At 45.7% G+C, this 14455-nt stretch overlaps 1 protein-coding gene and 1 long non-coding RNA gene across 3 annotated transcripts in view; both read left to right on the forward strand.

Moving 5' to 3' along the window:
- LOC309522359 overlaps nucleotides 1-14455 on the forward strand; it is a 205901-nt gene that overhangs the window by 23811 nt on the left and 167635 nt on the right. The gene's annotated exons all lie outside the window — the stretch shown is intronic.
- PRICKLE3 (prickle planar cell polarity protein 3) overlaps nucleotides 1-14455 on the forward strand; it is a 39419-nt gene that overhangs the window by 9089 nt on the left and 15875 nt on the right. For both annotated transcript variants that reach the window (XM_082205429.1, XM_082205430.1), the window contains exons 2-4: nucleotides 1243-1328; nucleotides 4960-5143; nucleotides 9618-9731. In XM_082205429.1, the coding sequence (XP_082061555.1) occupies nucleotides 1243-1328; nucleotides 4960-5143; nucleotides 9618-9731 (384 nt within the window). The remainder of the gene's footprint in view (nucleotides 1-1242; nucleotides 1329-4959; nucleotides 5144-9617; nucleotides 9732-14455) is intronic.

Genomic DNA, 14455 nt, shown 5'->3' on the forward strand with positions numbered 1-14455 from the left:
CAGTGCGATCTCGTCGCCACCCCAACAGCGCAGTCACCCGCCAAAGGGCAGAAGAGGCGAGCAATCCACCTCATCTCTGTGGGTTTCCAGCAAGGGCAGGATCCTGTAGCTTACTTCGGCAACAAAAAATCAAATAGAGGAACTTAGCTACTCTCTTGGTGAGCTCCTGGTCTCTCCCCTGTAGTAATAAGCGCATAACCTCTGTCTCTGGTTTCCATGTTGCAATACATAGATGGTCTAGAAATCCTTGGCAGAGATCATCATACATTTTACAGTTAAGGGGCTTGTGAGCTGGAGTTTCCACCAGGTGGGCATCGCATGGGCAGATCCTATCTCCTCTGCCAAAGCCACAAACCTGCCCCAAAGGAGGTTAGAAGGATTAGAATTGAACCTGGCCAGTGAAAAGGCCCTTCTTTCTTGCGGGTTAAACAAAAATTGTAAATAATTAAGATTAAATTCCTGCACCCAAGAGAGTTGAAAATAAAGAGGGGAGCATGTTTTTTCTGCAGCTGACATTAGTTCCTGGTGATCTATGTCCCACAGCCTAGTTTTTCACATGGTCTTGGCAACTGAGAAAGGCACAGCTCCCAGGAGATCCTCTGAAAGCCTGAGTTGTAGGCTAATAGTTAGTAGAGAATATATAATAGAATAATGATATTCAAATTATAGGAATAATCCAATACTACTGAAATAGCTCAGTTTTGTTATCATTCATCAGTTGTATGATGAAGACTATTACAAAACAGTAGTATCATTCTGGAGACACTGTCCTTTTGAGGCTTTTGAGACGTCTTCCGTTGAAACCTTTGAAAGACTGTTGTGAGACTGTCCTTAGACATCTGTTTTGAACACAGGGTTTGACCGTCCTCACTACCACTCTGTTATATTGTACATAAGAACTTTGATTGGCTTATTCCTATAATTTGAATGATATCATTATTCTATATTCTCTACTAACTAGTATTGTGTTTGTATTGTTGAGATGGGTAGATGATGACTTCCGGGTGGGAGTGTGCACTGTCATAATAATGCTAATAATTTTATTATTTATGCCCCTCCTATCTGGTTGGGTTCCCCCAGCCACTCTGGGCAGCTTACAGCATCTATAAAAACATAGTCAAATATTGAGCATTAAAAACTTCCCGATACAGGGCTGTATAGGGTATTATCTGGTGATACTGGTGGATGTTGGTGCTACTGATGTTTCTGCTGCTGACTTCTTGTCCCTCTGTCCCACAACAGCTGCCTGAGGTGGAGGACCCTGACCGGGGCCAACCGTGTCAGAGGTGTGGAGAGCAGTGCCCAGGCTTCCTAGTGCATGGATGGAGGTAGGAGAATGTGCTGCCCCTCCCTCCCTCCATCAAATCTCCCTCCATCCTCTGTGAGATCTCCCCCTCCCCAACTGTCGCCCTGTGTATTGGACCTCTAGGGATTATTTGTGCTGTGTTGCCCTCCTGTGCCATGGCTTGTATCTAACTGGGTCCCTTCTATCACTTGACACCTCCCATGCTGCTTCGAAGGCTCCCCAACCCCCTGGAGCACATATGGGGAGGTGGGCCGCAGAAGGAAAGGGAGGAATAAGCAAAAAATGGCCTCTCCCTCAGCTGTCCATGGAAGCCTCCGCTGGATTCAAGAGGGCAGAGAAACACAGTTGGATCCACGTGGACAGAGTGGAATGTTTTGGGAAGTGGCAGAAGGATATCTCGAAGTTTGTTTGGCAGGGCAAAAAGCCCCGAATAAAATTTAAAATATTAACTGACGCAAAAGAAAGAGGGGGGTTTGCCCTGCCAGACTTAAGGTTATATTATGAAGCTGCAGCCTTCTGCTGGATGAAAGATTGGCTTTTACTTAAGAACACTGATGTCCTAGATCTGGAAGGGTTTAATAATTCTTTAGGATGGCACGCCTATTTGTGGTATGACAAGGTAAAAACACATAAAATGTTCAAAAACCATATTGTCAGAAAAGCAATCTTTACAGTCTGGATAAAATATAAGGACTTGCTAGAAAGTAAGACCCCGAGGTGGCTTTCACCAGTGGAGGCCAAGGCGCGGAAAAGACTCAATATGGAGGCCGGATGGCCGACATATGGCGAAATAATAGAAAAAATTGGAGACAACTGGAGATTACAGAGTTTTGAAAAATTAAAAGACAAGGTGCAGGATTGGTTTCATTATGCCCAAATTCAAGAAGTATTTAAGACGGATAAAAAAAATACAGGTTTTCAGGTGGAAAAATCGAAACTAGAGACAGAATTGTTAGAACCTAGGACTAAGTTATTGTCTAGAATGTATAACTTGCTGCTTAAATGGAATACTCAGGATGAGACAGTTAAATCGGCCATGATAAAGTGGGCTCAAGATATTGGGCACAACATCATGTTTGAAGACTGGGAAAGGTTATGGACCACCGGTATGAAATTTACGGCATGCAATGCCCTGAAAGAAAACATTATGAAAATGATATACAGGTGGTACATGACCCCAGTCAAACTAGCAAAGATATACCATTTGTCTGACAATAGATGTTGGAAGTGTAAAGAGGCCGAAGGGACATTCTTTCACCTGTGGTGGACATGCCCTAGGGTGAAGGCCTTCTGGGAAATGATCTATAATGAGCTAAAAAAGGTGTTTAAGTACACCTTCCCTAAGAAACCAGAGGCCTTCCTCTTGGGCATCGTCGGCCAAAAGGTGTCAAAGAAGGATAGAACGTTTTTTATGTACGCAACTACAGCAGCAAGGATTCTTATAGCAAAATACTGGAAGACTCAAGACTTGCCCACACTGGAAGAATGGCAAACGCAGCTGATGGACTACATGGAATTGGCTGAGATGACTGCCAGGATCCGAGACTTGGGAGAAGAAGCAACGGAGGAGGAGTGGAAAAAATTTAAGGACTATTTGCAAAAGTTTTACAAATTATATGAATTATAAGATTTCGCACGACTGGGAAAAAACAGCTCCAGCAAGGAGAGTGAAGGACAATGAAAATAAATAATGAATTAATGAAAGGAATAAATGTTTAAAGGGTGGAAAGATAAGTATATTGGCTGATTAAAGTAATATGACAATAAGTAATTTAAACCAAAAAGTAAGCTTTAAGGTAAAAGAAAGAAACGTATGAAACAAGGATATAATTTGTTGAAATTTTATTTGTTAAGAATGCAATGCAGGGGAGACGTGGGGAAGTTCGATAATGGACTGGAACAAGCTTGGAAATAACCAATTTCTTTTCTTTCTTTTTTTTTCTCTTTTTTCTTTTTCTTTCTGTAAATGCATAAGTTTTCTGTATAACTTGTTGAATAATCTCTATCTGGAAAAAAACAATAAAATATTATTATAAAAAAAAAAAAGAGAAACACAGTTGGATCCAAACCCCTGTGGATCCACAGCCTTTTGGGCTGTCATCTCCTTCCTAGGGAGTAAGTCCCACTGAACACGGCAGGATGGATTTCTGGGCAAGAAGAGAAACTGCAGGGTGTGCATCTCTTTCCTCCTTTTCTACCTTGCTGATTTGATTCGCTCTGTCTTGCACGCCTCCCGTTCCTCCCGTCTTGTACTTAGCGCCCGGCCTGCTGCCCCTCAAGCCCTTCTGAACAGAAATCTAGATAAGCAAGTTAAAACCTTCCCCCCTTTCCTCCTGTCACTATGGATTCTCCTTATTCCACATCCTTATTCGTAGCTCTAATTTGTCCCTTGCCTCTCTGTTCGCATTCATGTCTTCCTCTTGCAGACACATCACTCCAGACTCATTTTTCTCTCTTTTTCACATCCAGCCTCCCCCCCCCCCAAAAAAATTGAATTGCAGCAGGAAAGCAGTGGAGTGGAAGAGCCTTTCCTTTCTGTCTCTTTCCATCACTCACTTCATTTCTGCCCACCCCCTGCCCCCGCCCTGGCGTAGCCCCCATCCTGCATCTTTCATTGTCCTCGTTCATTTCCAGGCACTTGTCATGCAGTTGCCTCGCTGTGGTCTTGCTGCCCGCAGAGACTGTAAGACACGGCAGGCAGGACTCTCTCCCCTTCCTCTCTCTTTAATGAGCTGATGGCCCCGTTTTGCAGGAATAGCACAGCCTGCCGTTGGGGCCCTTTCGCCCCACTCCTGCGTTCCCGTTCTGTGGGGCTGGAGAAATTCTCATGATGAACCTGTGCTTAACAGTGCGATTAGGGGTGGGCGATTGACGGGAAGTAAGTGTGGTCTGTGTCATTTGCATTGCAGGGGCCGTGGTAAAACACAAACGTGGGAACTTGCACTGGAAGCCGCCCTTGGGGGATTTGCATGAAGGAGTGGGGCAGGTTAAACCACAGAGCCTAGGACTTGCCGATCAGAAGGTCGACAGTTCGAATCCCCGCGACGGGGTGAGCTCCCATTGCTCAGTCCCTGCTCCTGCCAACATAGCAGTTCGAAAGCACGTCAAAGTAAAATAGGTACCACTCTGGCAGGAAGGTAAACGGCGTTTCCGTGCGTTGCTCTGGTTCGCCAGAAGTGGCTTAGTCATGCTGGCCACATGACCCAGAAGCTGTATGCCGGCTCCCTCGGCCAGTAAAGCGAGATGAGCGCCGCAACCCCAGAGTCGGCCATGACTGGACTTAACAGTCAGGGGTCCCTTTACCTTTACCTTTAAGGATGAATTAGCACAGTGGTCCCCCACCACCACCCTGCTTTCTTCACACCATCAAGTTTGAACCTATCTTGTTATTCGGCTACTCAAACATCCTGTTTTTCCCTTAAAACTGGTGGTCACAGCGACATTTGAGGTCTCTGCCTCCGTGTAGACTTGGTGCACCTTTTATATTTGTCAGGGTTGTGTCTCTTAGGGCTCAACAGGCGGGCGAGTTATGGCAAAGCATTGAGGATCTTGAGGCAGCAGTAGAGCTTTGCTGGGCAGCTTGGTTGTCTCAGGGTCTAGTTGGTGTTCGGGGACTGTATCCCTGGAGACATTACGTTTCCCTTCCTCTGCAGGAAGATCTGCCAACACTGCAAGTGCCCAAGGGAGGAGCATGCGGTGCGCATGGTGCCTGTCGACCTGGAGAGGATGATGTGCCGCCTCATCTCTGACTTCCAGCGCCACTCGATCTCAGACGACGACTCTGGCTGCGCCTCTGAGGAGTACGCCTGGGTGCCCCCAGGACTCAAGCCTGAGCAGGTAACCTAGAGCATCATCTGCACCAGGGTCTCTTTGGGATCCAGGATTGGAACTTCTGTACAGTGGGCGCTCGGGTTGCAAACGTGATCCGTGCGGGATGCACGTTCCCAACCCGCAGCGTCCGCAACTCGCAGCGATGTGTCTGCGCACACGCGGGTTGCAATTTGGCGCTTCTGCGCATGTGCAACCGCCAAAACCCAGAAGTAAGCCGTTCTGGTACTTCCGGGTTTCGGCGGTCCGTAACCTGAAAAAATGCAACCTGAAGCATCTGTAACCCAAGGTATGACTGTATCTTTAAAATTATTTGCAAACAAATAACAGGCTTATTATTGAATCACCGTACTTTTCTGTGTATAAGACGACGGTTTTTTCTTTTAAAATCATGCTAAAAAGTGGGTGTCATCTTATACATTGGTAGTGCATAGGGTGGACGTTTGATTGGTTGCTGCTGCAGCTGTCAGTGGCCACTGTGCATGTTATTGGTTGCTGCATCAAAGGTGTTGTTGATTGGCTGATGCTCCGGCAGTTGGGCGGGTGATTGGCAGCTTCTTCCGGTGATGGGACAGACGGAAGGTGGATTTTGCAACACGTGCGGGTGATCCCCCCTAAAAAAAGCTCAACATCCCTGGGCAATCCTCAGCAAAAAAAGCTGAACAAATCTGTGCCATCTCCCCCATTTTCTTAAATTTGAGTCCCCCAAAATAGGGGGCGTGTTATACACGGGGGCGTCTTATAGATGGAAAATTATGGTGATTTTTTTGTCATGTTTATATCTTAGGGTTTCGTGTCCTCAAATGCAAAACTGTCTACTTTGGTCTCAGTTTTGTCCCAGTGTGACTGTCATGGCTCCCCCAACACACACACAAAATCCACAGGTGGGGGGCCATAGTTTGGTGAGTGTCCTGAGCAACGTCAGATGCCCTTGCCTTCCCATCCAACTTGGAACTACAGTTCCCAGAGTTCCCAGGAAGAGGAGGGAATGACTTCCAAAGCTAGTTTAAGTCTGTAGCGTAAATTGGAGGCCTTCAAAGCTGCAGTTTCATGTCACGTAGCTTTTCTCTTTGAAGGAGGTCAAGGAGATAAGTGAGGAAGTAATTGGTAAATTTCAGAAGGAGAAAAATATATGCTCTGTGCTGTTGGAGCCCTGCTAAGTCAAGAGGAGGCAGTTCTGATGAACCCCTCTGGGCCTTTCTGACCCAGAAGCCTTGCTACACCCTTGGCCACGTCATGATAATCTAAGATTATAATAATACCCTTTAAACTACAAGCTGTTCTCTTTGTGTTATTAAGGCTGGTTGTTAGAAGGGGGAGGGGAAAGCAGAGGCTGGCGACTATAGTAAATAACCACACTGAGACACAAACGCTGGCCTTTGGGATCCAGGATTCCCGTTCTCCTGAAGGAGTTAAATTAGATCCACCGCCAGACAGGAGCCAATTCGACCTGGTAGGGAGTGCAGGCAGCTGCCCTGGAGGGTAGAATTCCACAGGCTCCAGGTTAACCAGGAAAATCTTCTAGGGAGAGCCCAGTCCTCTGCCCACCCACTCAAGACATTTCAGGGTCATTTGGTCTGGAGAGGGAGGGGGAATCGCCCCACCCCTTTCCCCTCATTTCATATAACTGAACGGAGGGAGAACCCCCTTCCCTTCTTAACAGGTGAAAAGGAAAGTGCAGTCAGGGAAGCACTTGGGAAGGACATTCGTTATATATTTATCGCCTACCTTCGGCAGCATAAATCCTTACCCTCAAGTTCACCCTCACAATAGGTGGGCTAGGCTGAGAGATGATGACTGGCCCAAAGTCACCCAGAGAACTTTCCCCCCCAAAAGCTATTTTTTATTAAAGCTCGAAAAACAAAGAAAAAGCAATATACAGAAATAACATCAAATATCAAGCATTTTTAAACAGAAAAACTAAAGGAAAGAAAAAGAACAGACTTCCCATTCTCCGTCTATCAGCTTAAAAAACTTATTAAAACTCTTACAGTCATACCTCAGGATAAATGTGCTTCAATTTAAGTATTTCCGGGTTGCGCTCCACGACGACCTGGAAGTAACGGAGCGCGCTACTTCCGAGTTTCGCTGCGCGTGTATGCGCAGATGATCAAAATGACGTCATGTGCATGCGCGGAAGCGGTGAAACACGACCCACAGATGTGCAGACGCGGGTTGCGTTCACTTCAGGATGTGAACGGGGCTCCAGAACGGATCTCATTCGCATCCTGAGGTACCACTGTACTCTGTAATAACATCCAACTTGTCTAATCTCCTTAAAGTCAACCAGTGCATTTTTTTGACCGAGTGGGGAATGGAACCGAGGAGGTTCTGCTCAGCGTAGACCCACTGAAATGAACAGACATTAGTAAGTTAGGGCCATTAATAACTAGCAAATACTAATCATTATGAACATGTTCACACGTCATGGTAAATCAGTGAATGGTTTACTGTAATGCACCTACCTGGACTGTTTATCTCTTCTTTGCTCGCATCCAGAGAAAACAATTAAGCCCAACCAAGGATTGTGGTCTGTTTCATATCAACAAACGACAATCAATAAACTGGAGCAAATCTTCAGTACAGATCATAGTTCATTGGGACAAAGCAAACCACAATTTCTAGTTCAGATGTAATGCTAAGCCAGGGATCTTGGTTTGTTTCCTTCCATCACAAGCAGTAAGGAGAAAGGCAGGTGCAATTCACGTAGACAATAAGCCGTGGATTATTCCTGGCTTACTGTGACGTGCGAACTATGATGGGATGTGTGTGGGATCAAAATCCCTTGACCTGTCAGTGCAAGGATTCCCACTAGTGCAATGAGACTTTCCCCACTTCTTCTCCCACCACACACACCCTTGACCCTCCTCAAATCTGCTCTGGGGGGCTGGAGGGGAACCCCCAGAAGAGATTTAGGGGGTTCACAGTGGGAGTGAAGTCCTGTTGCACTGGAAGGATGGCTACATTGGATACAAGCCTCTATCTTGCAAAGGGTAAGAATTTTTCACTGAGAGCTCATTGTTGAAAAGCAGTATATAAATGTTCCAAATAAACGTATGAAGCATTGTTTTTTCCTTTTGTCGCAAGTGTTTTCCTTCTCTGACTAACCCATAATAGTGAATGGCAGCAATTTTTGTGTATTGAGGAGGGGGACTAATAGAATGCATTCAGGGACACATTTCTAGTGAGGAGAAAAAACTACTTCTGTAAGATGCAAATTCAGTCCCTCCACTCATCCCCAGAGCAAAGATGACATTGGGTTGGATCCAGACTAGCAGTGCAACCCCATAGGAGTGTATTCAGAAGTGTGCCCCATTGAATTCAATGGGATCTACTCTCAGGTGAGTGAGCACAGAATTGCAGATTCATTTAGTTGTACTTAGGTCCCATTGAAATCAGTGGATCAAGTGATATTCTAAATTTCAGAAGCAATTTACTGGGTCAACTGATGTTCTAAAATTTTCAGGCTAGGATAATCGGTGCACTTTTTATTTTAAAGGAAGTCACTTGGTCTGATCTTTACCTTAATAAAGTTGAGGATTGTTCAGAACAAAATGGTAGGAAGTTTTTAAAAAGAGGCGGTGTCGATTTAATTACAAACCAGTTGCTGCCTTTTTTGTAGGGGGTGTGTTGTGAAATCTGATCACTTCAGCAAGGCCAGGCTGTAATCTGATTAGCACAGCTCTTGTTTTAAGCTGATTACTGAGAAACATTTCTTTAAGACTTTCCATTGCTTTCATTGTATAAGTTGTTTACCCTGCTTATCTTGTTGATTATCAGGAGAACCCATGGGGCATGTTGACCAAGAGAGAGTGCTTTTTCTGAGGCCATGCGCTCAGCTTATGAGCTCAGAGTGGTCTCTATCCCGTGCACCTGAGTAGCTCTCCCTGTGCACTGTTTGGAGAGTTGCTAGGAGTCCCGTTCTCCTTATAGAGCTACAATTCTCAGAGTTCCCTGTGAAGAAGGACTGATAGTTAAACCACTCCTGGAACTGTGCCTCTGTGAAGGCAGTAGGGCATCTTCTAACAACTCTCAGTGCCCTTAGCAAACTACACTTCCCAGGATCCTCTGGGGGGAAGCCATGGCTGTTTAAAGGGGCATCATTTTGCTTTAAACATGTGGTATGAATGTAGCCCAGGCATGGCCAAACTTGGCCCTCCAGCTGTTTTGGGACTACAGTTCCCATCATCCCTGACTACTGGTCCTATTAGCTAGGGATGATGGAAGTTGTAGTTCCAAAACAGCTGGAGGGCCAAGTTTGGCCATGCCTGATGTAGCCTGAAGGAGATCACCGCATCAATCCAAATTCGCTTCCACATTTTGAACATTCCTGTAAAGAACTTGCCTTCCTTGGACTCCTGGAAAACTTGGAGGCGGAGCAGATGGCCTCTGCTTGGGCTGCTGGGCAGCAGAACTCTAGCCCTTGTGAGCCTCACTTCTGGTCTCCCCTATTTGACCCACTAATGGCTCTCTTTACCTCCAGGTCTATCAGTTCTTCAGCTGCCTCCCAGAGGACAAAGTCCCCTACGTCAACAGCCCTGGGGAAAGGTACCGCATTCGTCAGCTGCTCCACCAGCTTCCCCCCCATGACAGCGAGGTGAGAAGGCATTTTATTATTCCACACTGAGAAGGAACAGGGTGATTTAAGAGGGAATGGGTGTGCTTGCGAGCTCAGAGGGGTCGTATTGGCAGTATCTCGGGTTAGGAACTTAATTCATTCTGGAGGTTTGTTCTTAACCTGAAACTGTTCTTAACCTGAAGCACCACTTTAGCTAATGGGGCCTCCTGCTGCCACTGTGCCACCGCCACACAATTTCCGTTCTCATCCTGAAGCAAAGTTCTTAACCTGAGGTACTATTTCTGGGTTAGCAGAGTCTGTAACCTGAAGCGTCTGTAACCTGAGGTACCACTGTACAGATTTTGCAGCAGAATTCAAAAGGATGCTGTAAACTGGGGTCAAACGACGACTCTCATCAGTCCCATCCAGTGCTGGCTGAGGATGATGGGCATTGTAGTCAAACAACATCTGTAGGCCAACAGGTTGATTACGGGTAACCCTGTGGGCGGTGACCAGATGTACGTTTTGCAAGCTCCGTCATTGAAGGCTGCAACTGAGGCTACTTTTAGAAATACAGATGACAGGCGCTAGGGACAGGGCCTTTTTGGTGTTTTTGCCTCACATTTATGGAATTCCCTCCCTGGAGAGATCCAAAAGGCTCCCTTTCTTTCTGTTTGTGAGGTGTGTTTTGGAAAGTTTTCTTCAGACACGTATTTGTTGCATATTTTCTCTCTGTGTCTGCTGTTTCCTTATTGCTAAAATAAAAAATTTCCTTCCAGTAGCACATGAGCTTTCGTGTGCATGCACACTTCTTCAGATACACTGAAACAGAAGTTGCCAGATCCTTCTATATAGTGAGAAGGTGGGGAGGGGTATTACTCAGAAGGGTGGTGGGAATGGGAGATTGGCAGATAGCTGAGATGAGCCTGTTGACGACTCTTAATGGCTGTAATAGGTCTTACAGGAAAAGGCAAGGGGTGAGAAGGTGAAAAATGGCTTAGTCATGTATAATGAGATAAGAATCCAATGTCTTTGTTCAGACCAGGTCTCTCCATGGTTTTAAGTTTGGTAATGAGTTGCAATTCAGCAGCTTCTCTTTCCAGTCTATTTCTGAAATTCCTTTGTAGTAAAACAGCTACTTTGAGATCTTGTATAGAATGTCCTGGGAGATTGAAGTGTTCTCCTACTGGTTTCTCTGTTTTGTGATTCTTATTGCTAGTTTAGTGTGTTTATTAATCGCTTTGAGTGCATTGATAGTGATATATTTTTTAATAATCATTTTATTATTTGTACTCCGCCCACCTGACTGGGTTGCCCCAGCCACTCTGGGCGGCTTTCAGCATATACAAAAACATAATAGAATGTTAAAAACTTCCCCATACAGTAGAAAAGCAGTGTAGACTTTTTTGTTTTAAATTAACATTCATTTTCTTCGACTAGGAGCTGGCAACTCTCATTCATTCCTTTGTTCGTTTGTTCATTCATTCATTCAAAGGCGGCAGTGCCCTCCTATGTGGGGCTGCCCTTGATGATTGCCTGGAGGTCTCCGTGCAAAGTCCTGGCTGGGGCAAATTGCTGGGAGCACATCAGTCAGGGCTCAATGTCTGCATCGGCTTCACATGACTTTCAGGACTCAATTCTGTATGCGACTTTTGATTTATAAAGCCCTTATGGCCTTCAGGCCTGCATCCCTCAGAAACTGCTTTCTCTGCTTTTCATCTTTGCCTTTTCAGATCTACTGAGAGCACCTTTGTGACTGTCACAATCCAGGCACTGTGTTTGAACAGCAAGGGCGTGTACAGAGGCTCCCTTGGTGGCTGCCCCACGGCTGTAGAAAATCCCCCTAGGGGCTGTTTCAAGTCCAAACCTTAAGACTTAGAATCATAGAATCATAGAGTTGGAAGAGACCACAAGGGCCATCGAGTCCAACCCCCTGCCAAGCAGGAAACACCATCAGAGCACTCCTGACATATGGTTGTCAAGCCTCTGCTTAAAGACCTCCAAAGTAGGAGACTCCACCACACTCCTTGGCAGCAAATTCCACTGTCGAACAGCTCTTACTGTCAGGAAGTTCTTCCTAATGTTTAGGTGGAATCCTCTTTCTTGTAGTTTGGATCCATTGCTCCGTGTCCGCTTCTCCGGAGCAGCAGAAAACAACCTTTCTCCCTCCTCTGTGTGACATCCTTTTATATATTTGAACATGGCTATCCTATCACCCCTTAACCTCCTCTTCTCCAGGCTAAACATGCCCAGCTCCCTTAACCATTCCTCATAAGGCATCGTTTCCAGGCCTTTGACCATTTTGGTTGCCCTCCTCTGGACACGTTCCAGTTTCCACTTTATAGAGCAACTTTGCAAAATGCTTCCATTAGCAGTCCAGGGTTCTTAATCACAAGGAAGAGGCTTCCACATGTACCATCCTTTATTATTAATGTTGTATGTGGGACTGCTGGATAGGTGGGGGCTGCAGGCTGGTCTGGTCTAGGGGTTTGGCACACTTCTCCCTCACATGTTAGGGAATGCATGTGGGGGTGCTTGTCTCCCCACACCTACTGCTTTTGAACTTCTTATCCTACAGGTGCCACATTAATACCCGTTCCGTGTTTGTGAGAATTTGATCTTTTTAGTGTGGCAGCACCTGCTAAAAACATCCTTATTTAGGCAAGCCTACGCAAGGTGGCACTGAGCCTCTTGGGCTTGCCGATCAGAAGGTCGGTGGTTCGAATCCCCACGACGGGGTGAGCTCTCGTTGCACGGTCCCTGCTTCTGCCAACCTAGCAGTTCGAAAGCACGTCAAAGTGCAAGTAGATAAATAGGTGCCGCTCCGGAGGGAAGGAAAATGGCGTTTCCATGTGCTCCTCTGGTTTCAGTGTTCCATTGCGCCAGAAGCGGCTTAGTCATGCTGGCCACATGACCTGGAAAAACTGTCTGCGGACAAACACCAGCTCTCTTGGCCACTAAAGCGAGATGAGCGCCGCAACCCCAGAGTCGTTCGCGACTGGACTTAACTGTCAGGGGTCCTTTACCTTTTTACCAGCTGCTTTGAAATGCTGATGTGAATTTTAACATATTTTAGAATTTTAACCTTTGGTATGTTTTTAAAGTATTGTTGTAATTTTTCCTTGCTTTTATCTTTCTATAAAATGCTTTGGGGGTGGTATGTTGATTTTTAAAAATCAAATGGTATATAAATTTCATGAAATAAATGATAATAATAATAATAATAATAATAATAATAATAATAATAATAAACAGTCCTACTTCCCTTTCCAAACTTCATTTTTAGAGATCTCCCCCCGCCCTCCTTTCCCCAACTTGGGCTTGCCATCCATTTGGCAGGGGGGAGTTTATAGATCCTTTCATGCAAACCAAGGGCCCACAGAGGTGGGAAACTAGTTACCTTCTGTATGTTACTAGACTACAATTCCCATCATCCCTGGACCATTGGCTATACTGGCCGGGGCTGATAGGAATTGGAGTCCAGCAAGATATCTGGAGGGCAGCAGGTTTAACAATTGCCAGCTATAGAATTGGAAAGGAATTTCCCCAGGGTGGTTGTGTTTGTTTTGCTTGCTTGCTTGAGGTGGGGATTTTTATTTTTTATATATATTTTTGCCTTCTCACTTTCTGTGTGTGGCTTTTGTTCTCTTGCTTTCAGTCATCAGCAGGTATCTGCTCTGCAGGCAATGTGTTCCCTCTCACTCTCTGTTTGCGATCTGCACTACTGGGATTAATCTCTCTGTGTGTGACAGGCTGATAATCACGGTAGAAAAAAGCAGGCATTCTTCTCCAAACGGTAGTGTGTGTTCTGCTAATTAATGCACAGCACTTCATGTAGTCTGTTTCCCCACCGCTTTCCTTTTTAAAAATTATTCACCAAGGTAATCCAGATCTTTCATCAAGGGGAATTTGAACTTTTCAGAATGTAAAAACCATGCAAGTCACACAGATGTGTTCCCTCCCCAGCCCTTGCCCCCTCACTTTGGACCCTTTTCACGAAGCGTGGTTCACATACTACGTCTCAATAAGGGCTAGAAATGTTTAATGAAAACTAGAGGTCTTCAGGGATCAGCAAACATTTTCAGCAGGGGGCTGGCTCACTGACCCTCAGACCTTGTGGGGGGCTGGACTATATTTTGAAAAAAATATATAAACAAATTCCTATGCCCCTCAAATAACCCAGAGATGCATTTAAAATAAAAGCACACATTCTACTCATGTAAAAACACACTGATTCCCAGACCATCCGTGGGCCGGCTTTAGAAGGCGATTGGGCCGGATCCGGCCCCCGGGCCTTAGTTTGCCTACCCATGTCTTAGGAGGGGAAACAGTTTCCACACTTGAACAGGGCTGCTGAGCATTCCCAGCGCTGATTGTTTGTATGTCTGCGGGGAAAGAGTGAAGGGGGGAGATCTGTGGCCTGGGGGGTCTCCTCCACTTCAGATTGTAATCGGATGAAGGTTGCTGTGCTAAATACCTTTGCCCTTCCCATTCACAAGGCTCTTGTCTGTTGCTCCCAGGGGGCTGGATTAATGATTAGGCTAAGTGCTCTCCAAAGGAGAGGCGCAGCACAATGCCATTTCCCAGCCTCCTTGCTCAAAATTGCTAGGCCAAGGATGTCGCCAGCAAAACACTTTCCCCACAGGCATGGGGAAGGGCTGGCTTATGATGGGGACAGATGGTGTGTAGTGACCATTAACTGACTGGAAATGTAAAATGCTGTTTGCGCAGGCTTTCGTTTTTATTTTATTTGTATCCTCTCT

This window comes from Podarcis vaucheri, assembly GCF_965113315.1.
Source record: "Podarcis vaucheri genome assembly, chromosome: 17".
Classification (NCBI taxonomy): Eukaryota; Metazoa; Chordata; class Lepidosauria; order Squamata; family Lacertidae; genus Podarcis; species Podarcis vaucheri.